At 53.0% G+C, this 26,604-nt stretch overlaps 1 protein-coding gene across 1 annotated transcript in view; it reads right to left on the bottom strand.

Annotated features, from left to right (window-relative positions):
* NR6A1 (nuclear receptor subfamily 6 group A member 1) overlaps positions 1-26,604 on the bottom strand; it is a gene marked incomplete at both ends in the record, with an annotated part of 74,861 nt that overhangs the window by 32,840 nt on the left and 15,417 nt on the right. Inside the window, one exon of the mRNA XM_084272624.1 lies at positions 24,659-24,718. Within this exon, the coding sequence (XP_084128750.1) occupies positions 24,659-24,718 (60 nt within the window). The remainder of the gene's footprint in view (positions 1-24,658; positions 24,719-26,604) is intronic.

The raw sequence follows: 26,604 nt of genomic DNA, 5'->3' as shown, positions 1-26,604 counted from the left end.
AGTTTCCTGCAGGGTTTCTGCACAGCGACAGAGGTCCTGGCAGGACAAGTGTCACCTCCCAGCCCGCGGGATTCTCCCTCTCCCAGCGCTTCCTCCCGAGGCTGTGCTCGCACTGCCACGCCAGCCTGGCCTCACACGCCAGCCCACGGGAAGCGTGCCGATCCCAGGGAGGGAAGGAATCAGTGCAGCGAAAAAACCCTGTCCCTGTTTCCAGAATATTCCTCTAAATCAGACAGAGGGCTGCGGCAGCAGTGAACATCCACCCAACCCCTCAGGAAGCCTGGCTCGTCCCTTCTGGCTGCAGCTCTTTAAAGGGACTGGGCTCGTTTCTCTCCAGCGGGTTTGAGCATCCCTATTCCCTGAATCGCTGCCACCCTCCAGCCTGGGCTAAAGGGGGCACGAACACAGCGAGCCCACCGGTCATTTTTCCTTCTGTAAGGCTGTGGGGAAATGCATCCCCACAGCGAGCCCCACACACCTCCCTGGTGTCCCACTCCCTCGGCCCCTGCAGAATCCCAGGGTCCTGCCTGCGGATGCACTTGCAGTCCTGATGTCACCTCCAGTCCCTCTCCTTTTTCCACCCCGAGGTGAAGCATCTCTCTTCCCCCTGCTCTGAAATCTTGCGCTGAAACTATAACAAGCCGCAAATCTCTTCAATGGGAAATTTCACAAACAGAGGATTATGACTTCAGCCCCAGAATAAGCAGCAGGAGCAGATGGAACTCTTCAGAAACAATGATTCCATTTTCATGCAAATTTCCTTAGTAGTTAAAAAAAGACGAAGGAGAAAAAAAAAAAAAAACCCACCAAGATATCAGCCGGGTTTCTAACCAGCAGGGTTTTGAATGATGCCAGGAGCAAAGGGCTGGGAGCTCTCTGCAATCCCAAGCGTTTTACCAGCAGCCAGGAGAAGAAAAAAAGCATGACAAACCAAAAGCAGAGCCTGTGCCTCCTCCAGCCACGCCAGAGCAAGGGAGAACGGGCTGGGAGTGTATTTTAGCTTTCGTGATTTCAGCATCTTCCCCAGGCTTTGTGACATCGCTCCCTCAGAGCTAATTCTTATGCTCTCTAAGAGCAGGGGCTTCATTCATGGAGCAGCATGACAAAAATTCTTTATCCACTTGATGACTACAGAAGGTGACAGCCGCCGAGGAAAAGGCAGCCACGGGGACACCGTCAGAGTGCTGACCTGCAGCGTGCCCCCCCTGCACAAGTGCTCCCCTGACTGCCAGGGTACAGACACGCATCTCTCAGCGCTGAAACGGGGAGACAGAGCCAATTCCTTTGTTATTAATACTGGCAGCAGACCCTAGAAAACAAACACACGCAGAGAGTTAGCAGACCCTGCTGCTGGCTCCTCTGCTGCTTGGGTTTGGTCCCGTGCCCTTGGTGTTCCCTCCCAGCGACTCCTTGGGCTGCTCCCTCTCCCCCCAGGCTGCGAGGACATGGGACCTTGTGCCCATCTCAGTGTGTCTCTGGCCACGCCGCAGCGTGAGACACGATGCCCCTTCGTACACAGAGCTCAGTGCAGTGGCAGCGAGCGGGGATCCTGCGGGAAGCCCGTGCGGTTCCACTTTTAAAGGCTACTTTTAGCTGAGCTTTTAAAGCAGAGAGGAAGCTGCATGCCCAGAAAAGCAACAACGAAATCCATTGCTGCTCATCACCGCTTCCCCCCACACGATGAACCAGGGGAGATGCTGCAGCCGAGCCTCTCTTGGTGCAGTGTCCGGACACCAGCCCACAGCCAGCCAGTGGGCAAGGCTGGCAGGGACAACCCCAAAGCCAAGCATCCTTCCTAACACAAACCTTCCCTCAGGCTGCTCCCGAGGTTTTGCAGTGAGTCTTCACACCTATCACATCCATCCCACATTCTCTATCTCACTGCATCTCGTGGGTTTGGTTTAGGTTTTTTAATATTAGTTTTCTCCTCCCTTTTTCCTCCAAGAGAGACACAAAGTCAGCTCTCAAGATGACTGTGAAGAGTGTTGGAGTGGACAGTGCCATGAATGCCTCTGTTGAATCACATCCTACCCACACTTACCCTTTCCTCAGGTCACCAGCCAAATCTCTACACTTGGAAAGAGAAAATGATCTTGCACTGAATCCCCTTCCCTCCTCATCGAGGGGTTTAAGTAGTGGCAACTACCAGGAGGACAGATGAAATAACTGAAGAACGAGGCTCAGCAAGGTTCATTCTCGAGCTTTCCCTTGCAGGACACACAAACAGGGACCATTTCCATGCTTAATCCCTCCTCAACACAGATTAACTATTCCCAAAGTATTTTCTTAAATTATTTGTTTTACAGTTGTGCCTGAATGAACTCGACAACAGACACGTTCCTGCGTCCCAAGGCCAGGAGGAGGGGCAGCCCTGGGGTGGGATAGGAAGGGAATGGGGCAGGTCTGCCAGGCACAGAGCCCTCGCCGGCCCCGGGAAGAGCCAGGGTGCTGCGGGGCTGCACTCCAGGCTCCTCCGGCAGAGCCAGGGTCTGCTCGCTTGGTCACAGCGGCTTTTGGCTCTGCACAACTTAATTCACACTCTTCAGAAATGTGGGGAGAGGAAAAATAGTGGCCAGGACCATGTACCTCCCTACCGAAAGGGAGAGGCTTGTGCTCCAGCCCGAGCAGCAGCAGCCGGGAGGATGACACAGGGAAGAAGACGACACGTATCCATCATCCAAGCTGCCTGGCCCTAGGGAGTTCTGAGGCTGTCACAGTCCTGCCTGAGGCAGGCAGCTGTAAGCACGTGCTAATTCAGGGTCTGTGACGTGATGCAGCCTGGGCTGTGGGCCCAACAGTCTTTCAATAAAACCTGCCCCACTCGTCTGTTTTCCAAAGCAAGTGTTGAGAACCCAGCACAGCAGCGATCACAGGGGTGCAGCATCTCAAGCTTCCATTCCTTGGGCATCAGGTGGGGCCTGGGAAGCTCAGGAGCCCTATGAAGGGCTATAAAAAGCTCCTAGAGTTTGGTGGCCGCTCAGACAGCTTGTAAAGGCCACAGTGCCCCCACAGACAGGCCATGGTTTATTACCCATGCCTAGACTGCACGCTTCCCATCCCACAGCACCCTGACTGGTACTCTGCAGCACACTGGTACCCCCGTGCACAAGAACATGATGTCTCACAGCAGCATCAACCACGTGCTAGAGCAACCATCAAGTGACTCCAGAAGTGAAAGAGAACCTTTGACAGAGGAGGCAGAAAGGAAGCCGTCTGGAACCCAGAGAAGTTACTAGAATGCCTATTGTGGGGCAGAGTGGTGAGCAGATAGGAGCTATCTCCTCCACACTCACGACAAGGAGGCGGGAACCCCTTCATCCACAGCAGCAGCAGCTGCGTGACAGCGATATGAGCCCGGGTCACCATCAAACAGCACAGTAACCTTTTTTTTCTCCCCCTTAATTGCTTCCTTTTGGATGAGTTCCATGGATCTGTCATTTGCTTCTCATTTTGTTTTCCATTTATTCATTCATCCAGCCCCTGGGTGTGGCTTGTACAGGGGATCCCATCAGGAATGCCCCAAAGTGACCTCCGACCTGCGCGGCTCCCAACACAGAGGTCAGGACACTGAACCCCAGCTCTGCAAGACCAACAAACAGGCCCGAACCGCATCACACCTTCCTCTCAGGAGTCACCTGTGGCTTCACCACTGCCTGTTCACTGCCTCGGGGAGCTGGGACCATCCAGCTACGAGGTGGGACTGGAGAAGGACCGTCCAGCTGTGAGGAATCCACAGTCCCCGAAACACACAGCGAGAGAATGGGCTCGCAGGGCTAGAAAGGGAACCTTTCCAAGGGGCAAAGAGAACCTTTCCTCCAGGATCGCAGGTCGGAAGGGACCTCAGGAACCATCTGGTTCAACCTCTGCTCCAAGGAGGGTGCCTGGGACTTTGGCCTCCCTGTGTCAAAATGTCTTTGGAGAAGAAATGTCAACTGCTGGAAATGAAGTGGAGAAGACTGAAAGGACCAGAGAAGAATGAGGATGAGGAGACAAAGTGGAGCAAGGACATTAACTGCTCCCCACTTATCTCCATGCTCTTGGGCTTGACAAAACCGAAGTGAGCACATCCTCATTACACTGTTCAGCAACACCCCAGCGTCCTGTCACTGGCTGCAGCACGGAGTGGGGTACACACAGGGCTGTGGGAGTAGCTTGGACCTACAGCAGGCTAAACCCGGGAGAGAGACAGGGAGGGCCGGGGACTCCACCCAGCGCCCGGTGCTCCGCTGCAGAGCGTGCCCAGAGGCATCTCATTTCTGTTGGGCAACGCGGGGCGGCCGCAGCGCAGCCGGGATGCTGCCCCGGCGCCCCGCACGGCTCCGGGATGGGCCGGCAGCCCCGGAGATGCCTCCCGGCAGCCCGCCCCGGACTCGGCGGCGGGGGGACCTGCCCGTGACGCGTTACCCCGTGACGCCACCGACACCGCAGCCGCCTTCACGTGCCGGGGCGCGGAGCCGCCCCGGCCGCCCCGTGACCCAGATTCCCGGCGGCCCAGCACGGCCGGGAACAGCCCCCGCTGCGCGGGCCGGGGGGGCCCAGCGGGACCCGGCCGGGGAGGCAGGGAGGGAGGGAGGGAGGGCCGTGCCGCCGCTGACAGCCCGGGCGCGGAGCCGGGCGGCGCGGTGCGTTCCGCGGGGCTCAGCCGGCCCATTGTGCGCCGGGCGCCGCGCAAAGCCCCGAGCGCTGCGGCGGCGGGGCGGGCGCCCCGGGGGCGGCGGAGGCAGGTGTCGGCGCGGCGGCGGAGGGGAGGGGAAGGGCGGGGAAGGGAGGCGGGGGGTGGTGGTGAAGGCGGCGGGCGGAAGGCGGCGCCGGGCCCGTCAGACGGGCACCCAAACAAGCGGCCCCGCGCCCCGGCCTGCGCCCCGCCGGCGGGGGGGACCCCTCCGGTGCGCGGGCGCGGCCCAATCAGGAGGCGACCCCGCGCCCCGCCAGCGAATCGGCGTCGGCGCAGCGCGCACATGACCGGCTGCGCCCCTGCCCGTCATCTGGGCCCTATATAGCGGGGCGGGGGGCGGCGGACGGGGCTGCGCGGCCGGCGGGGGGACCCGGCGGGGGGACCCGCGGTAGAAACTCCCGCCGCTCTCCCCCTCCTAGGCCCGGGGAGCCGAACGCTGGGGGCGCAGCGAGGGAGCCGCCGTCCCGCCCGTTGTGCCGGCAAGGAACTTTTCGGAGGGGGGAAGCGCGGAGCCTCGCCCGGGGAGCGCGTCCGCGGCGCCAGGTAGGGCGTGAATCGCGATATAAGCGCCCGTCCGCGCCAGCGCCGCCGGGGCGGGGGGGAATGGGGGGGGCCGGGCTGCGTCCCGCCGCGCTGCCGGGGTGGGGGGGGGGGTTGTTCTCCTTATTTACTTGCCCCCCCCGGTCTCATTTCTGCACGTGTTCCTTTGTTCTCCGCGCAGAAGCTCTGCTTTAATATATATATATCTGCCCATAGCCATATCTCCCGCGCCGCAGCGGGAGGCAGCCGCTCCCCGCCGTTACCGGGGGAAGGAGGGGGGTTTTTGGGGGGGAGTGTGCAGCGGTTGTTTCCCTCTCTCACCCTCCCCATCGCCCACTTTTCCCCCGAAGAAGCGATCCCCCCCCCCCCCGCCCCCGCCGCCCCGTCGGTGCTGGAAGTTGCTCCCGGGTCTGGGTCGGTAACCAGACACGCGTGTCGGGCGGAGAGCGGGGGGGGGGGGTCTGGCGGGGAGGAACTGAGCCAGACGGGGACACAAAGAAGGGAAGGGGGGCAACCCCCAGGCGAGGCGCGGCACCCCTGCCCCGACGTAGACCCTCCCGGGATCCCCCCCCCCCCGCCGCGGGGGGGGGGGGGATCCCGGGAGGGTCTACGTCGGGGCAGGGGGGCCCCGGGAGCGTCTGCCGTGGAGCAGGGGGGATGCCCAAGGGAGAGATGATCCCCCTTAAGTCCCCCCACCCTTTTGTCTGGTTCCGCCGCCCCGGTATAGCTCGGTTCTTCTCCGGTAGCACCTGCGGGGGGGGGTGTGTGTCTGTGAGGGACTGAGGAGGGGGGTGAGGAAGGAAGAAGAACCCATTCATCCCGCCTCTATCGCGACTGCTTTAGCGATAGTTGCTCCGCGAACAGGTCTTTTTGCCCTGCATCCTCCTCCTCCTGGCTGTACTTGGGGTGGATTAACTGAACCCCTTAGCCCAGAAAACGCGACCAGCAGCCGCAACAACAAAAAGCAGCGGAGCCCCGAGTGGGAGCGCTGCCGGTTCCCGCTCAAACGGCAGAGTTCCCACAGCACAACTGGCCCCGCCAGGGATGGAGCCGCCGGGAGTTACTGGGGGTGACGCTCGCCATGGGCTCTGCGTGCGATGGGGCTGGGTCAGCACACGTACCGACCTGGTACATCCTCAGAAAGTAACCGCCAGAAACTTTTCCCCGTCACGTTTTCTCATGAAACCAGCTCTGATTTTACTCGTTTCTCACTTTTTTTTTTTTAAAAAAAAAAGCTCTAATTGGAATCCTTCAACAAGTTTCTAAAGTTGGGAGGGGGCTGATTTACCACCACCCCCCCCCCCCGTTTTATCCAGCAATGCAGGATAGCCTATTTCTCAAGTTAATAAGTATTACAAAGCCACGAGGAGCATTAAAAGGCTGTTCCACACTCCGGCGCTGGCCGTGGCCGTGCCACAGCCCCGCCAGCCAGCCCAGCGCCGGCAGCCTCCACGCAGAGCAGAGGTTATTCACATGGCTGTTCGAGAAACTCCATTCATATCTCCGACTACCTGGATTTGAATAGAAACCAGACAGCAATTCTTTGGTCCCAGCCACTATTCGCCCGGCTGGACAATAGAGATTTGTTAGCACACAGGCACAAGCCCTGGGACACAAAGCTGGAGGCAGCAGAGATAGGGGGGCTTCAGTGCACAGGAAATTACGGCTTTTGATGCACTGTTGGCAGGTCTGCCGGTTCAGAAAAGCAACATGACCGTGCCATGTTTAAGAGCTCCTTACTGCCATTTTTAACCACCTAGAATGTCATAAAAGCTTTATTGTCACAGTACATAAAATCATGGAGTCCATATGGTTACTTTTGGGCTGCGGTCGCTGCCCGGTGCGTGGGAGGCAGGAGCATGATCTGGTGATTTTATTTTGGGGGGGGGGGGGCGGAAGGGGGAAGAAATTAAAAGGATTCTGAGGACAGAAAACCCTCAGAGTGTTTATAAAGAGCAGAGATTTGTTACTGAGGCAGCTGATGTCTGGCGTGAGCGGTGGTGTAATGCACTTTGATTTAACAGAGGTGGGATGAGGATGGGGCCGGGCAGCCGCCCCCAGAGTAAAAGGCTCCGTAAATTTACTCCTGTATCAGTTGTGTAGGAGAACGTTGTTTGGTTGTGTCAACTTGGCAAAACCCAAAATAAATAAGAGAAATAAACCCAAAGCATTCGGTGTCTGGTGCCTCCCATTTCCCCTACTTTCCCCCCAGTCTAGAGTTAAAGCCAGAGCTCCTCGGAGACGGGGCTTTAATCCGCTGATTGGAGCCAATGAGCAGAAATTATCAAGATTAGAAAACCAACCAGCGGGTTTTATTAACAGAAAGCCTGCCCCTCGCTGCGCCCCGAGCCTCAGCGGAGGGGCAGGCGCCCGTTTGGGCTCTGTCTGAAGAGCAGGAAGGTTGGGGGGCTGTTCCTTGGGGGGGTTTATTTCCCCATATTTTCCCATAAGTCTTTCCTACTGATTCTGCAATCCCCAGGGGGACTGGGTGCAGAGCTTTAGGGAGCAGCCAGGAGCATCTCGCTGCGAGCGCAGCAGGAACGCCCGGGCTCTCCTTCCCCTGGGAGCAACAATGAACCAGAGCGTCCGAAGGCGCCGCGGCCGCCCGTGCAGCGTGCGCGGTACGAGCTGTGGGGGTACAACACCTCCTAATACACCAAATGCGAAGGTGGCTTGGTGCCCTTCACAGCTCATCCGTGCAGACCTCGTGGCCACGGAGAGCAGGGAAGAATTTGGAAGTGGGGAAGAGGGGTCCCTGTCCCAGGGCACCAGCAGGTACCTGGGGAGACGGGTGGTGATGCTCAGCACCAGCCGCTCAGGCAGACGGTGGATTTGCTCCCTTGAGCAGCACGGGGCACAGAGCAGATGAGTGAAAACCCAAAAAAGTAAACCCTCCCCAAGGGGCTACAGGCCAGGGACAGAGCAGCTGGTGAGGGGACACCCCAGGCAGCTTTCGGCTGCTGGTTCGCAACACCTGAAACGCAAACGCAACTGCAAAGGCTTCTCACAGGAGTCAGTTCTGCCTGAATAATTATATAATTTCCTTGAATTCTCTCCTGACGTGGTACAATGGCTTGGGTGTATTACTTCTCAGCAGCACTTGGGTGATAAGGATCAGGCCAGATAACAATCGAGTTATTTTGATTTCTCATTTTTCTCTTGCTGGTACTGACAAAGGCAGAAAGAAGGTTCTACCTACAGTGAGCCTCTGAATGAAAATATTACAGACTGTTTTTAAGAAGGTTAAGTGTATCAATGGCTCTACCCACAAAGCACTCCAATTAAATACCCTGGTATTCTTAAAATGCAGCAGTCTCTCCCGGTCCCTCTCAGGGTGCTGATACCGGGTGTTCACCCAGAGCCTGGCTTTAAAGCCTACTGCTTGGCAGTGCTGCCCTAAAAATCCAGCAGTGCTGGGAAGTTCAATTCTGCCCTTGCAATGAGGCCTTGGTGTTTGAATACCTGTGAAGCGTATCGCTTTGAATGGAAACCAGACCAGCCAAGGGTGGGAAAGAGCTTCTGCCTAATGGAAACGGCCACAGAAGGAATGTCTGGACATAGCCCATCCCTGTCCTCGTGCTCAGCTCGGGCACGGGAGCGATCCCATCCTGCACATAAGGATGCTGATGGCTGTTCCCATGGGGCTGTATTTCTGGTTTTGTAGCTTTGTTCTGGGTTTTTTAACTGCCCCTAGGAATAACTGGTAACTCAGATGCAAAGAGCTGGAGCTTTCCCAGCTCCAGTTCTGGCTGCTCCAGTAGGAAGTTTACAAGGCTCACCAGAAATTAGGAACCTGTTGACCCCTGGCAGAGTGGGATGTGGCCAATGTGAGACTGACCCATCCATACTGTGGCTGCACAGTGACATGCAGCTCGCTGCAGGGTCAGCTGCCAGTGCCCATACACAGGTAGGCTGGAATCCAGCAACACACTTGGCGACCTGACAAAACACGTGGAATCTGAAGAATTTCACTTTATCTCAGTAATAGCCAGCAGATGCTGTAAGTGCTTCCAAACCACAGTATTGATTGATATCACTCAAAAGTTTCAAACATTGAGAACTCAAAGGCAACAACTGGGTATTTTTATGTAAAGGAGAAAATGAAAGGGCTGCTCTATTTTTTTTCCCTGTAAGAAGCATCACCAACACACTGATGCCATCACCTTTTCAAACAGACACCCATCAGGCTGGCTCTCCCTGAAGGCAGTGCCAGCCATCAGCTCAGGCCGTGAAATGAACCCCCTCACTGCAAACTGCCATTGCATCAAACTGCAAAGGGCGAGTGCACTGATGCTACATCTCCACAGCAGAACCCCTCCTGTGGTACTGCGCTGCCCCACCACCTGTGGGGGAACAGATGCTGGGGTGTGGGGAGGCAGGCATCGCGCCTGTGGGTCACTCTCCACCTTAATCGATGTACAGGGGAACCTGACATGGTTTTGCCACACCACGTTACTCAGACCTGTGGTTAGATTAGCCTGTGCTGACACGAGCAGCCGGACTGTGCGGCGTGAGACGCTGCGATAAGGGCAGGAGGGCAGATGGGCACAGGGCAGCACGGGGTGCAGGGCCGTGTCTCCCCAGGGGATGCTGCCATCGGCTGGCAGGGGCACAACCCAGAGCTGCTTTAGTGCCCAAGAGACCATCCGTGTGCAGCTCCGGTGCCAGGCGTGACCAGCCTCAGAAGTGATGTCACTCCTTGCCAGACAGAGCAGCCCTGAGCTCTGTCGAGCCCCAGGTCACCGTTCCAAAGCCTTCCTGGGGTGCCCCGATTCTTCCTTTGGTAACACCAGTCAGTTTATAGCCGCCTTGAAGCGTGTCCTGCCACAGGAGCATCCGTGGCTGCCCTGCACGGTTCCTTTGGGCTTGCTGGCAGGGCACACCTTCAGCCCAAAAGCACTCATCCATCTCTGCACACACCCACAGAGTGGATGCTGCTGCAGTCTGGAGTCAGGACTGCAAAGGGTCGGTCGGGTCTGTGCCCCGAGGCAGCCAGGGCTCAAGCACACACACAGGGTGCTTCCAGCCCCCGTCACACTGATGTCACTGCAGTGCCCTGGAGGAGCAGCAGCTCCATCAATGCCACTGCAGTGCCTTAAATCCGGGTACCACAAGGTCTCGTGCTTCAAGCTGAACCCACCAGTCCAAGGGAACAGGTGAGCTCCCTCAGACCTTCCCTGAGCTCCATCAGACCTTCCCAAGAGGGGCCAGGGAAGGCTCAAGGGCAGCTGCGTGACACAGCACGGTCCTACCAGGCACAGGAAAGCTCTCCCCTGGGACTGGACGTTACGAGCAGCTGCTCACACTCAGATCTGTTTCCTTAGCTGGAGTCTCAAATTCAGATTTTGAAGCTGATGGAGGTGTTTGCAGGCAAGGTTCCCACGGCAAGCACAGGTTCTGGCTATAAAACACAACACATTCAAGTTTGCCGTGTATTTTTCCTGCTAAAGATTTAAATATCATGTGGCTTTAGCTTTCTTTCTGTTCACTGAATATCAAGGTCAATTAGGAATGATGTCTGGCTAGTACTCTCAGAGCAGATTAGACAGTTGCATCAAAAACTAGGACCATGTATAGGTCATCTGTTCCTGTGACCTAGATTTCCCAGAATCTGTTCAATTTGTTTTATTGAAAGCCTGGTCCTGTCTCAGTTCTGCTCCTCGTAGTAAACCCCACTGTAATAGCAGAAAATAGCTTTATTGGGTACTTACAGACATTGCTTACTACTTCTGCTAAGACACAAAGAAAATCAAATCCATGCAGCAGACCTGTGCCTCTCATCCATTTAATTTTAAAATAACTGAAGGTTCTGAAAGGCTTATGCCTTATAATCTGAAGCATTTGGTCCACATGCCAAATACTCAGCAATCTGAAATACATCATAGCTCAGCGCCGGCTTTGTTTGCCCTATTTAATCCCTTTCCTGCCCTCCAGTAACCAGGGGATGGGTGTGATATTTCTGATGCCCTCTGTGTCACCCAGGGCAGCTTTGGGTGCCCTCGAAGGACAGCTGGTCTGGCTGGCTCAGCCCCAGCACAGTGCCCAGCTTCCCTGCTACACCCAGGGCATCGGGAGGGTGTGCTGCCTGGGTCTTGATGCCGCTGTGTGTGCCCACCTACGCTCTCCAGGCTGCTGCTCCGAGACCACAGCAGAGCAGATTTCCATTTGGAAGGGTTTATGGCAAGTTTCCTCTCACAGCTCTGAATCGTTCAGTTAAAGCAACTACTGAAACACAGGGCATGCAGAGAGGTGGGTTTGTGGGTGTCAGCATCCGAGGGAGGGGGTGCCCTGAAATACTGGGAGGTGTTTGGAAAACACCAGTGAGTTCAGGGTTAAAGGAGAACCCTGGAGATCCACAGTTTGAAGGACGGTCTGCCAGCCACAGCTTAGGATGACTATCACCATCAGACTGTGTGGTTTAGGGTACCAAACACATCCACAACAGTTGTGCTCTCATCACAGTCCAGGGCAAAAGGTACCACAGAACAGCAGGAGAGGGCAAATGCACACAGAGAACACTGGAGATCTGCGGCTGGAAATCTCCAGTCCGTTGCTCCCTCAGATAAGGTACTTGGTAAATCTGGTCCAGTTTTACCCAAAATTCTCAAGTCAGTTCTACCAAGTCATCTGAGTTTCATATCCAGACCGTTCGTGCACCCCTCAGCACACTGGGACCAATTTATTTTATGGGGGAGATAAAAACCCGGCAAGACTTGGGTGACGTTATCCACAGATCATTCTTCTAAATGAACATCAGGACCCGTTCTCCTGTGGGGGCACATGAGGGCTGCGTTTAAACAGGCTAGATGTAGAATTCAGGAAAGAAGGGCTGAGTCCTGCTCACCTGGGGGTCACAGCCACGTCCATCCAATACTCAGAAGCACGCAAAAGCAAAGGAATTAAATATATAAGAGGGGGAGGAGTAAGTCTTCCAATGGAATATCTGCCTGGTAACCAGACATGAGAGTGCTTTTTTCTTCCCCAAATCATACTTAGTTGTTCTACAAGAGTCTTTGAAGTTACTTCTATGCTAAATTTTAACACGTGGAGAAGAGCAGGGGCGATGCTGCGGCTGGCTGGCTGGGGGGAGAGGGGCAGCTCAGCTCCCTGAGGGCAGCGCTGTGCTGCACACTGTGGTTTAGATCATTTGCAAACAGGGATAAATTAATTTGGTGTGAAAATGGGAACAAAGAGCAATGAAATGAGTGGAAATCCATCCGTTGTGTGGACTGGACCAGGTGTAGGATGTAACTGCGCTTTCCCAGCAGCGAGGAGTTCCACACGTTGAGTCCCCACTGTGACTGGACAGGAGTAACCATCCCAGGACTGGGAAGGCAGCATCCTGCTCGAGCCCAGTGAGGTCAGGGCAGGGGTTGAGCTCACGAGGAAGCCACGCTCCTCACTAAGAGAGCAACATGCTCCCAGCTCAGCCAGATAGCAGCACAGGATACAGAATCTCACCACAGCTGGGAGGGATAGAATGGGGAAGGTGATAGGGTGGATTTTTCCTGCTCATTACAGTGTCACCATCATCTGGTCATCTTCACTTCAGTTACTGGAGGCACAGCCTTTACTGTATGACACTCATAGTGACACGGAGTCTGAAGGTGGCAGCATAAAACTGACCCAGAGGTGACACGGTGCCGAAACGGGACCAGAAAGGGAGATCTGAGATGTTTCTTTTAAGAACTCTGAGTCTCAAAATCCATCAGATGAGACTTGTTAGATTATAAAGCTGAAAACCAGAAACTAATTCTCCTCAAAGAGACAGTTATCAGTGAGCCGGGAGGAGATGCTGTGATGGTGAAAAGCAAATCCTTCACTGGATCCCTCTCCATCCATACTGCTTCCCAAGCAGGGGCCCTAAGCTCTTCCCAGATGGAATGGCTAATGTTCCAGAGTCAAACATAAACATCACAATTAATGTCTTAAAATTGAAGAACACCTCTAATTTGACATCATCACACACGACTGGTGTGTGAACACAACGTGCTGCAGCAGGTACAGTGGGGGTCGTGTTGCTGGGCTGGGGTCACAGGAAGCCACCTGTGAAGCATCCTGCTCACGAATGCACCTTCCCCTTGGCAGCAGGGATTGGGGTTTGGTCATCTCTGAAGATCAAGCCACACAAACAAAACAATGACCTCCAACTTCTCTCCCAGTTGCTTTTCAAGATGTTTCCCTGTGTTTGGCAACAGCACACGAGGGTTCTGGGTGTTTCTGCAGCATCTTTACTTTGCAAAACGAAGATGATCCCTTTAAGACACACCTCCCAGGGCAGGCACTGTACCTGGGCACATGCTGGGTCATCAAAGCAAAGGAGACCTTAACTCCAAAACGCAGGAGCCTCCAACATTATAGTCTGCAGCTACACTGTACCATTGGGAAACAATAACAAGGAATCTCCATTTGACTGCAGAGAGGAGGGTAGGAGCAGAAGGCATCTTCTGCCCTCCCTCCCTGAGAGCAACTGGCAGAGCCCAGCCACTGCCAGTCTTGGAGCAAGAAGGCAGTGTGCCTGTCTCCAAAGACAGTCAGGCTGGTTTCTAGGTGTCACATTTCTAAACTGCTAAAAGGCAGAAAACAATCTCAGTAACAGCATCACCCGTAGCTGGGACCATCTCCCTCCTTCCTCAAAACAAGGCACAGGAGCTGTGCCTGAATCCACAGCTAGTGAGGAATTGGTTTATCTTCACAGAGACACAGAGCTGCCAGCTGAGAAGAGCAGTCGGCACAGGAGCATCTTCTGAAGTACTTACCCTAAATCCACCAGCACCAGAGACACAAAGCACCCAAAGCCTGGAGCAATGGGGTGTTTCTGTGATGGAGAATTATTAGTGTGTTTGATACACCACAAGAGATGCTGCTATTTATATCTACAGAAGCTGCTTACCCAGCATTAGATGTGTCAGGGCACAGGACTGTGGCAGGAATTCACGAGGAGAGCACCCAAGACTCCTCCACTAAAACCCAGTAATACAGGCAGCAATCTTCCTGGCAGCAAGTGTTCCCTTCAGAGCTGGGGGTGAATGTTCCCTGGGAAGCTGTGCAAATGCACAGACAAACACACCTGTGGCTGCTGCCATCTCCAAAAGCCACCTGTGTGTGTCCTGAAAAACCTCTGGAGGGTGGGGATGATGAGTAGGAAACACAGGTTTCTCCTGCTGAGATCCTTTTCCACACATCCATTAGCCACCATTCTGATTTTGTTTTGGTGTCAGAAGTGTTTATTGATCCCAGCCAACAGCTGGGATCCAGCAGTGGTCCCAAAGCCCAGGTGGTGTTATTCCAAAGACAATCTCTGCAGTTGAGGTGATATGAAGATACACTGTTCCTGAGGCATCCTGGCCTGGGGTCGTTTTTTGGTACCATGTACCCTGCAGATACCAATAGCTCATAAACACAGCCTCCTCCAAACCCCATCCCTGCTGGGTCTATGTAGGAAGGCATCCCTTGTGCCACCCTCAGGTGCCGGAGAGCTGGTGGGGTCCTGACAGCATCTCCTTATCTGCTCCCGGTTTGCCTGGGTGAATTTAAACTTAGTCCTTGGAAAGATTTGGTAAAGAGTTAGGCAGGTCTTGTGATGCTTAGTGTAAGGTGAAGGGATCAGACACACAAACAACTCTGGAGACAGGATAGTGAGCTGGAGCCTAATCCAGTCCGATCGGTCCTGGTTAAGTAGGTCAGCAAGGATGCTCTAGACCCCTGTAACGTCTTCCAGCCACCCTTCTCACTACAGGCACAGCTGACAAACACTCCCTGCAGCAGGTAGCAGGAGATGGAGGGTTTGGTCCCAAGAGCTTGTGTGTTTGATTTTAGAAAGGTACCACAGGTCTGGTTCTATAAACACAACTATTTCAGTGGCTTGGGAAGGGTTTGAGTCAAGTGCTTAAAAAAACCTAGAGGGCATCTGATCACTCAACCTGGGGTGCCAGACGGCAGGAGCATCCTGACCAGCTGGTTTATAAACACCTTATTTAAAAATACTACTGTGTTTGGCAAAAAGAATCAAAACAATTTTATGTTTCTGCTAAAATGGCTTGTTAAAACTTGGTCCAGTACTTTCCAAGAACAAGGGGTGTGCAGTATCACTTGATTTGCTGCAAAACCCCCTCCCTGTAGTTCAAATCCGGCTTTTTTCCCTGCTGCCACGTGCTCCTGAAACAGGAGGTCAGAGGAAGTTTCTGCAGGGCAAGTAAAACCATTTCCCCTGCTAACACCAACCTTCAGTGCCAGCTTTCCCCTTGCAAAGCCAACCCGTGCCCCAGCCTGGTGCTGCTGTTTGTGCAGGTAGGATGCTGACAGCCAGGACCCAGCTCCCTAACTGCCCTGGCTTAGTTCAGAGCACTGTGTTTCCCTGGTGACAGCCCTGCTGCTGGCTGGGCTGCTCTGCACAAGCCCGTCCAGCCTGGTGATCTCAGGGCAGCCTGTACCACGATGGGACAAAGCGGCACTTCAGCAGTTACAGACCCAAATGCAGATGCAGCAGCCTCTGTCCCTGTGGAGCCTTTTCTGTTTGCACAGTAGTAAAACTCAGGTTGTGCACACACGTACAGTTAATTATCTACCACACAAGTATCACTTCATACAGCTGAACCCTTTTTGTTCACCCACAGTGTGTATCCTGTGTTCCCAGACACCTAACTTTATATTTGACTACACCAAAGCCTTAATTTATGCTTGATTTACCTACAGCCCTAGATTTGTATCCCTTTTCTATCTTAAAAACCCCCAAATGTGCCGATAAAACACCACCCCAGGCCAGTACCAGCAGTGGCAAACAGCCACACTGAGCCTGCACCAGCTTCCCGGTGCATTCAGACCCCCCCATCTGTCACTCTGTAGCCCTTTCAACATTTGCCACAGCAAACTGGTGTCAGGCCAGTTTAAGCTGTCAGACAGTATCAATCCAGCCACCTTGCAGAAGTCCCATCCACAAGCGAGCTTATCACCTCACTCCCAGCTAACAATGCCCGGCACGGCCTCCCTCAGTGGCGGGGAGGCGGCGTTAATGGCATTGTGCTGGGGCCCTGGAAGGGCTCTGTGCTCGTCTCCTCCTGGGCCACCACTGCAGCACGATGCACGCAGAGGGCAGCCGGACATCCCCTGATGTCACAGAGCCCCAAGACCTGGGAGGCAGCGGTGCTGGGAGCTTTGGGGCAGTTAGAGATCCCTGCAGTGCTAGGTGTGGCAGACTCCTGCACCAGAGGGGTTTGGCCATGCTGCTGCTATCCAAACGTCCACCCCAACGTCAGTGAAAGCAGCAGCAGTAACTCCCTGTCATCTCCCCCAGGTGTATCTGCATGCTTACGCTGCTGAAGTCATTTACATCTCCAAAGAAAACACGTTTTCTAGAGCAATTAAAGCTTGTTACAGGACAGAGTAAACACGCTGGCACATGGATGCTTTGAGGCAGGTACTGACACGCTGCCCCTGCTGAGCACAAGCCCAGCCCTGATCTCCACACACTGAGGTCACGTTCCTCCCTCCTAAGAGTGGCAGGTACAGCCCAGCCCGGGGTGGAACAGGAAGGGAAGCCCCTGACTGCTGGGTGCACACACAAAAGGGGGCAGTGCCATGGGAGTCCAGTCCTGCTGCAAATCAAAGCCTCGCAGCAGGGAACCAGCAGAAGGATGGGGTTGGGGTGTGAGAGTTGTTCAGGCACCACAGACCACCAGAAACACCCACCAAAGTATCTACTGCTGTGAACAGCTTCACCTGCTCAGGGCTGTACACATAATCCGATGGTCTTTACACAGAAACCCATTCTGAGGTGCAAGGTGAAAGAACCCCCACCCTGTGCTCTGAATCTGCAGTAGCACGAGGGTAAAGTTCCCCTTGAGCAACCTTCCACCTCCCTGGTTGTCATCACAGCACCCACAAACCTCAGAGGGGTTCCAGTGTGTCACAGCCCAACAGTCAGGTGCTTAGAGCACCAAGCCTGCCTGTGGCATCTAGGGAACGTGTCGGGTCCACTTAATGCTCTCTCCTCCTTGGAAAATAACACCGAAGCACCAACAGCAGCAGGGGGCTGGTTTCAGTGCTTCTGAGGCGAAAGGAGCCTGTGAGGAAGGTGTGCTGAAGGTTCAGGGCAGATACAGCAACAACTTTCAGGCTGTTCCTGAGCAAACTGAGCGGGCTGCAGAGGAACAGCCCCAGCAGCACCTCACTGGCTCTGCCACACTAATGCAGAGAAGCAAACAGAGGTTGTCATACGGTGGGGCTGGGGCAGCAGCTGCTCAGCACAGGCATTTCCCAGGGCCCTCCGCTCCCCCAGCTCAGAGCTGCCAGGGTGCTGTGTGCCCCACGGCAGGGCTTGCATTAAGCACAAGGAGATAGCAATAGGGAAGCAAAACAGGGAAGAAAATAGATGAAAAATGACCTGATGTGTCTTGTGATAGGACACAGGGACTCACTTTGAGCAACAAAAAGGAGAGAAAGTGCCAAGACTCTGCAGAAGAGAATCCTGTCCCCGTGCCGGCAGCACGACTGTAGTTACCAGATGGCAATAAGCCCCTCTCAGTTTCTTTACACTATAGAAGTACAGACATATGTACATACACTACCCTCCACCCCCCCAAAAGAGAGAGAAAGGACTTAGAGAGCAAAACCAGAACACGGAGGTAAAACTGGAGGTAAAACTTCCAAGGGCAGAGCAGCTGTAAAGATTTCATCTCTGCCTGTCCCGAGCCATGCACATGCTCTCCAGAGAGTTACTTTATCATCTCGGAATCTCTCCAGAAATACAGAGCTGGAGAGCTTTGAACTTTGTGAGAGGGAAGGGGGTGCAGCCAGGATACAGAAATAACGTGGACAGTTTGTTTTCCACATTCAGAAGAAACTGAAACTCTCAAATGATAAAAGGAGAAGATGAAAGTTACCACACTGAAGGTCAGCAGAGGTACAAAAGAAGGAGGAAGTAGTGAACTGAGGAAAGAGCCCCTCACACAGTGCAGTTTATATCTGAACACACCATTTTGGTTTGATAAAACCAAAATTTTATGCTTGACTTGAACTCTGTTTCCTTGATTTACATTACACCTACCCCCCCCCCCCCCCTCACACCGGGACACTCACGGGGCTTCACACACCAGGCTGAGCACTGCTTGTTATTAATTCAAGTTCTCTCTGTTCTTTCCACCAGCTCCTGCTCCAAAAGGATGGCAAGAAAAAGGTGAGACTCATTTTGAGAGAATTCTTATTTTCTGTACCAGTTAATGTTTGATGATGCCATTAAAATCAGTCTAAGTGCAGACTACAAACTGTACTGTGGGAGCAAGTTCAGCTCTCAAACAGCTTACTCAACGTAGTAGATTGTTTAGAGTACTTTATTGGACAATACACTTACTGTTAAGCTACACCTATCAGCTCAGGATACTCAGACACTTCACAGTCCCTGTGACAAGAGAAAACACTCTGAATGAAAAGCAAGTCTCCAGAATTTCAGAGTGAGGGATCGTTCCCTAACTCTGTGGGCTCCCCTTCCCTCCCAGCAGTTATTCCAGGCACAGCAGCACATCTCTGTAACAAACAAGCTGCAAGTAACTCCTCTTTCCAACCACACAAGCTGGGGGTAAGGAAGATAGTTGGATGGATGCAACATAGAGATTTAAAGAGAATAGCCCCCTTTGTTGACTTTTCAGGGGGAGGCAATGCCATTCAGTTATTCTAACTATACACTCTTAGGCAGAGCTTTCTGTGTTTAGTTTAAACTTGCAGTTTAACTGCCCCAGTAATGTTAAACCCCCTCTGAGGACCAGGGCTTCTCATGCAGCAGCCAGCTTTGGGCAGGACATCCCAGGGCCCTGCAGGTCCAGCTGCTCCAGCACCACAGGGGATGGTGGAACCTGACTGATCACAACTCCATCACTGAGTGCCAACCCACCCATGGTGTACGCCTCAGTGATGACCCTTCCTGCCTTCCACTGCCACACACCATCTGGAAGGTTTGCTCACAGGTTCCCACAGTGCGTAGGCAGACAGCATCTTGGTAGCTCTGGGTATCAGACAAGTAACTGAGCAGCAGCATCAGAGGGAAGAAATGATGGGGTGAAGTGTGTTTTGTGCTGCCTGCCCCAGCAGTGTGTGAGCATCGTCCCAGCTACACAAAAGCCATTCTGGGGTCAAGTTAATCCAGCTGGGATCAAGTGACTCAGCAGGCATCAGGACCAGTCTCCACCCCACTCTTCAGCATCTCTGCCCAGTAAGATGTTGCTGCCTCTGAAGGTGAGCCTTAGTTCAGCCAAGCACCTGCCCACCCCCAAGCGATGGCTCAGAGAAAGCCTTGACCAACCCAGCAGCCAGCAGAGCAGGGACAGGAGCCACAGGACTATGCCCAGTCTGTCCTGCACTTGGGAGCCATCCCCTTGCCCTCAGTGTGCTGGCTGACAGGGATGGGTGTCCTCCCACCTTTTATTTTAAGTGAACTTACAAAGAAACCCAAAACATTACACACACCCCCAGCACAGCTATGCAGAGTACACATATCCACGGGAGGAAAGGCTTTTTCAGATGTGTTCTGAGCTGCTCTAGGAAACACCAAGTCAACTCCATGTCCGTAACCATAGCGGCACCCTTCTGCAATTCATTAGTCCTCATGGTTCCATTCTGCAATTAAAATACTTGCAGTTTAAGACTCTGCAATAAAGAATGTGCAGTCCTCAGCAGTGTTTCCACTGTTAGTCTATGGAAAACATATGCATGGAAAATATGCACGGTGCATGTACACAGCCATCTTTGGATAGCTTCAGCGAACATTCAACGCTGTCGGTGAGTTTGAGAACTAGAAAAAACCATCGACCGTTGACTGTACCTTGAGGTTTATCACAACCCCTCTGTTAAACGGAAAGCCCGAACCCTCACAGGCTCTCACATATGGTTGCCATTAACAGGTCGTGATTTACAGATTATATTAAGGGCTGCAAAGGCTGAGTTTTTCCAGTTCTACTTTCTCCAGAAATGAATTGGGGTATAAGAAATGTTTGGTCTTGCTTTAAAGAAGAAAAAAAAAATATCCCACAACTTTATAGTAGAGCAGAACTTCTGCAGAGTGTCTGAGAGGAATGGAAGGGTCCTTACGGGCAGTACAGAGCAGTAACGTATCCACGCCATATGGTACACTTGGAAACAAGTCTAAGCATGGTGTATGTTCAAAATAGCAGAATACAGGCCAGAGCAGGAGGGAAAACTCCTTCCCATTTGGGCTGGCAACTTGAGCTTTGCTGGAAAAACCTTTGGAATGTCAGTTCCTTCACTCGCAGGAACCTGCGCTCGATTTCAGCAGCTGCTCCCTGGGAACGCTGGCCGAGGACTGGACCCCTCCTAGCAAGGTCCAGCTGCTCCTGAGACTCACACTGCTGCTTTACAGCCAGGCAGGCACGAAAGTGTCCTTCCTCTCCGAGGAACAGAAAGCCAAATGCCCACACAGCAGCCACATGGCACCCTCCACATCCCATCCAGGCGCATCCCTTCAGCAGCACCTGCCTTCCCAAGGGCACAGGCAGCCAGCTTCACCCCTCTGCGGCTATGGAACCCATGAAAGGAGCAGAGAATCAAAGCACATGCTGGGGAACATCGTCTTGTGCTGCAACCCAAAGGAAACAAGTCACCTGTACCCAAAAAGGGCAATTTATATCATATTTTAACGTAGCTTCTAAACTGAGGAGGTATTTTTCTACTACTCTTCCTGTGCAAGTGCTCTTTCCAGAAGCCACTGGTGTTCTAAGCAGCCCTGAAAAAACTGCACATCCCAAGAACAAGCCGCAGGGACTGTCCCACGTGAGGACAGCGGGGCGGTGCGAAGGAGCGGCGCTGCACACCTTCCCTGTCTAATGGCTGCAATCAACATTCATTGCTGTCGGTGGGTTTTTATTCCTGTCAACTCACTGATCAATGAATGCAAACTGCGGACCAGCTAGCTAAGAGACTGCACGGGGGGGCGGCTCAGGGAGTCTTCCCACCACAAAGAGGGACCTGGGCTTCTGGCTGGAGCAGCATCCACTGGAGCTGCACCTACCGATGAGGTCTGTGGCTCTGCTGGTATTTCAGAGCAGCCCAGGACACGCCATCCAGCTCTACGTGAGGGGTCTTTGCCACCCGACAGCCGCTGTGCAGATTAACATCTTAGTTAATAAGTGGGTGAAAACAACAGCCCTTTACTTCTGTCCCTCTCCCCTGGGTGCCCAAAGTCTCTGTTCTAAAGAGAGCAAGATGATGCTCTCATCACAGATACTGCCGAGGGCTTTTCACTGCACTGGACTCTGCAGTATGTAGCCCATGGTCCTCAATCACTGCTCTGCTGTGGGGTCCTTCTCCCTAGAAACCCTTCACCCCCTGCTTTCCTCCTCTCCTTCAGAGCTTGGGCTCTCCCTGGGCTCTGAGCAGGTCTCAGAGCTGTTTCAGCAGCAGGAGAAGCATCGCAGGGCAGAGCAGACCCAGCATAGCAACCCAAGAGAAGGGTATCAGGGAGCCTTGTAGTGCAGACAAGTCCTGGGAAGCCCAAGTTAGTTCCAGACAGCTCCACACATGGGAAGGAACTGAGCCCTGCCACGCTGCTACTGATTTGTGTGTTGATTAAAAGATACTTCAGATGTTTTTCTAGACACCTTAGAAGTTATTTGGGTAACTTGTGATCTTATTTAGCACAGGTTGGTAACAGTTACATCGTGGTGTCACTGAGCTGCACAGGGTTTGAGAGGGGCAGAAGGGGCACAGCAGTTCATGGACTAACAATGTTTTAATGAGTAACACCTTACTCCATGGTCCTTTGCTAAACCTCTACTTCCACCATCAGTAAAGTGTGCACTTACAGATGAGATTCACATGGTTATAGGAAATTAAACTTCCTCCTGCGTGAGCAGCTGTGGATCAAGGTGGGACCTGTGGGGATCAGCAGATGTGACAGAAGACTGGGGGCACACAGCCTTGGGCTGATGGGGAGAGGGTGAAGCAGAGAAGTCTCCCCAGCTCAGGTGCTGGTATAAGGAGTGGGGTCAGCTCTGGTTACGGGGAGAAGATTGGGGTCAGAAGAGCGTGTGCAGGAGGAGGCCCAGTAACAGCACTGGGCAGGCAGGATGGGACACAGCTCCCACCAGTGCTGCCTCTAGCAGAGCAGGGTGTTCTCAGCAGAGACCTGTCAGTCACCGAGCAGTAAAGGGCCCCAGTGCTTTTCTTACACCTTGCTTACTGGAGTGGCTTATGGGATTAGAGGAGAGCAGCCTGTTCAGACGTGCTGTGCTGATACCCCCCAGTACCCATCTCCCTGAGCATGCTGCACCCTTCCAGTCAGAACAACCTGCTAATGACTCCAAAACACCAGTTAGGTGAACACTGACAATAAATCCCTGCTTGCTGGTCCTGCTCAGAGACAGAAACTTGTTCAGTTTTATACAGGAACAGCTTCAAGTTCAGCAGTTACAGACCAAACAAAGTCTTTGCAAACCCAGGGCTTTAGAAAACCATCTCCCCACTGCCCAGTCTGACAGCACAGGGCTCCATGCAGCACCCTCAGTGAGCATTTCTCAGCAAGCTGACAGTCTGAAACAGAGACCTTACCAATAAAAGTGAACAGCCTGAAAGCACGCCCGCTGCATTGTTTAAGCATCATGCAGACTTGACAAGTGACTCATTTCTGACGCAGTTTTGACATTTTGCCTTTGTGATTTCAAATGTTTCAGCCTCTTTGGAAAACTCATTCAGAAAGAGCACACAGCATGGATTTTTTCCAGTGGCAGCCTACATGTACAAGAAAGCACTGTGCATTATTTACAGACACTTCAGCCTGATGCTTTCCCCCCACATACACCTGTACAAACATTCAAGAGAAAAGTCCTGACAGAGGTGTTCATCCTTACTGCAAGGAAACGTGGAAGTAATTCACTGTGATTACTCTGAATAAGACATTTCAGGCAAACAGGAAAAGCTACAGCACAGGGACCATCCCCACAGCTGCTGACATGCCAAGCAGGAGCCTTAAGCAGACACTCCAGATCTCAGATGCTCTGGATGCTCAAATAAGCCTGGCAAACAAAGTTTTCTACTCTGCTGTAAAACCCCCTACATTGTTTGCTTTAATCATGTTTAGTAATAAGACAGCAAGGGAAAAAGCTTACTGGGGAAAGCAGGTTAGCAGACAAGCTTGGAGTTTTTAGAGTCCATGCTTAGGAAGTTTTGGATGTTTCTGGCACCAACTGTTCCCTCCCTAGCAGAGATCACCACCCTCAGAGCTGCTTGCCCTGGACACTGGCCAAGCCAAACACATCAGGATGATGCTGAGCACCTGCACACTCAGTGCTGCTGCTACAGGAGCTGGGTAGCTGGAGAGGTCCAGTGCCCCAGCAAGTCCTCGCCTGGGTCCTCTGCCAGCTCCTGGGTGCTCTGGCAGGCTGGCCATGGCTAAGCTTGTCTCAGCACTGGAAGGACACCAGTGCCCAGCTGCCTGAACAGGAGCTGAAATCACGTGGTATTTGCACGTGGAATGACCTGTTTGACACAGGAGTGAGCAGGAATACCCAGCTGGATGCACACAGCCTGTGCTGCAGTAACTCAATAGGCAGGGGGGCTGCACACATTTGCCACTCCAAGCCCATCACACGTTCGCTGCACACAACCGCTGCCGTCGCAGCGCAGCCACAGGCTGCCCGGGCCAGAGCTCTCCAGTAAGAGTAAGGGCAAGTCCCCCAGTGGGATGACAGGGGTGGGAAGGACGATGCCCTGACTCCAGAAAGCCTTTAGCATTATTTTAATGCTGCTGTCAGTTAGTAGTCTGCCACACTCAAAAAATCCAGAGACTTCTCAAGCAGTGACATGAAGGGATGCTTTAGGTGGGAGCACAGCGCTCATCCCTCTGATGAGCACATCTCTGCACTTGTGCCAGTACCTCCTGCAATTCCAATGAGGACTTGTTGCCATCTAGTGGATTATAATCAATGAAATGCATTTGATCCTGGGACAGCAAATACCACTAGATGGAGTATTAAGAACTCCCAATTCATTATTTTAGGTGTTCAGCAGCTCAGATTTTCAGTCTCAAAGTTACAGGCCCAGAATGACATGCAAGTTAAAATAGGATTCCAGCTCCTGCTTTGTTGCACCAGGAGTCCCAGGCTGTGGATTTCCACATGGAACAGTAATACACTTTTCTGTCAGCATAATTCCCCAGCACCTCAGGTGCTTATCACTGACACAGACATCAGCCTTTCCACTTCCACCAGTGGAAAGACACTGTGCAACCTGCATCCTGCTGCTGTGAAGAGCAATGTACAGGCCTGGTCTACGCTGCTTTTTGAGAAAGACCAGATCAGCCATCAGATAGAGGAATCCCCACCTCCACAAGTAAGCACGAGCTCTGAAACTGCTCTCTACTGTGAGGTATGAATTCACCACCTTGGATTATCTCAGGAGAAATTCTGCCTCGTCGCGTGCAGCAAGAGAAGGGGTACTTACTGCCCATGGAGTTCACAGCAGGGACAGGAGAGGAGGAACTCATCTGCTCCACATCTGCAGCTAATGGGAAAGTGAAAATGAGAAAGTTGTGATGTGCACGTCACCAAGAGGTCTTTAACTTTAAAAACTTTCATTTACATTGAATATACATTTCGGATCATCTGAGGAAGCTGCTCTGAGACAGTTAATTTAACTCTGTTGTCCTTTCTTCTAAAAATATTTCAACCCCATACACATTATCCACTTCTCCAAGCAGTCACGGTGGGAATCTATAACTTGGGATGCCTTGAAAATGTTAAATCAACAATTCCCAGTGCAAAGAAACCTTGAATATCAGCTTTATGACATACAGAGTCAACTCATAAGTGGAGCATTACTGTGCAACACAAGAACACAGTGATCTCCACAGTGTGCCCAGTGCACCTTCAGATCCTGCCAGGAAGGGACATCCCCTTCCAGAGCCACCAAAGTGCTGAAGCAGCAGCAGAAGCCAGAGTCTTTCAAGACAGACACTCCAAAAGCTTTATTTTAAGAGCTGAAAGAAACAACTACCTTCCCATGTCTTGCCAAGGAGAACCCCCAAAGGTGGAATGCAAGCTGAGCCAGATGCCCTCTGCATTCTGGGACCCAAAGCAGGGAAGAGGCAGCTTCACTAACAGGGAGGCTGTCAGTACCACAGCCTCCCTAACTTTTAACCTTGGATGAGCCAAAACAAGATACACGTTCTGTGGGCTTGGTCTCTCCACACACCACACTCGCTCTTAGCACATCACCACAAACACTCAAGCCAAACAAATCACTTGTGTCATGTTGATGCCAGCAGATACCACATGATTACCTGTTATATAGTTCTCGTTTAGCTTTAAGACCCAATAAATGCAGACTCAGAGCCGCAGAGCACAGCCCCAGAAACACCAGCTCAGCCCAGAGCCAGGGCTGCTGTCAGGCCATATCCTGCCTTTCACATTCCTACAATTCCACTGGGCAGCAGGCAGCTCCCCCAAGACCCTTGTTTACACTGCAGAGCCCAAAGTCCTGCGCTAATTAGGCAGACCACAAACAAACGTAAACACTTCAGCAGACCTTTCCTAGGAGCTGTGAAAAGCAGACACAGGCCCAGGCTGGTGTTAACTTCATCCCCCTGCCACCCTTGGCTCAGGACCCTACTTGGGGTTGCTACACAGCACTGGCAGCTCCAGCTTAACACACTGAGCACCAGCCATAGTCAGGAATGGCAGCAAACACGGCCACAGATCTATTCAGCACCACCCTGGGCTATCCCTGCCCTGCTCTCTGCTGAATACCACTGCCCAGAACATCCCAGCCTTCATGTATAACCTCCCATGGCTCTGCCCTGCAGTTCTTGGAGCAGCGTTCAGAACGCTGTGTGCCATCAGCAGCCTTCCCCACAGCCACACGCTGGGGTACATGGGAAAGGGCTCTGGGCTGCTTACAGGAAAGTAACTTGGATTTTGCATCTTCCTTTTGCCCACCTTAACACCCCAACCTCCCCGACGTGGGAGCTGCTAGCTCTCCTGAGGACCTAGCAGCTCATACCACAAATGGTTTGTAAAGACTCCACGTTGCAGGACAGCAAATGCAGGTGCCTGGGAAGAGTGATGCCTTTTTGCCCTATTTAAAGCTACATGAGCTTTCCCCTTACAGCCAAATAACCCAGAAGGTGAGCACAGCTTTGATGTTACTCTTACTCTTCCCAGAGTGGTGAGAATCAGCCTGTGTATGTCTAAGTACAGCTCAGCTCCCAGGAAGGTTGAAGCAGATCAGCAGATGGTCATGTAAAGGTTACCTGCTGCTCCCTGGCAAGAAGAGGTCAAGAGCCCAGCAAGGCAGCCAGATGGCTAGGAGCAGCCTGCTCCACTTGAGAAGGCAGGGCAAGAGGAACAGGCACTCAGGGTAGTAAGCTACACCTGCAAACATCTGGAATA

Source organism: Gallinula chloropus, assembly GCF_964237585.1.
Source record: "Gallinula chloropus genome assembly, chromosome: 18".
Classification (NCBI taxonomy): domain Eukaryota; kingdom Metazoa; phylum Chordata; class Aves; order Gruiformes; family Rallidae; genus Gallinula; species Gallinula chloropus.
The sequence above is the reverse complement of the archived record's forward strand: the minus strand, read 5'-3'. Positions and strand labels throughout refer to the sequence as shown.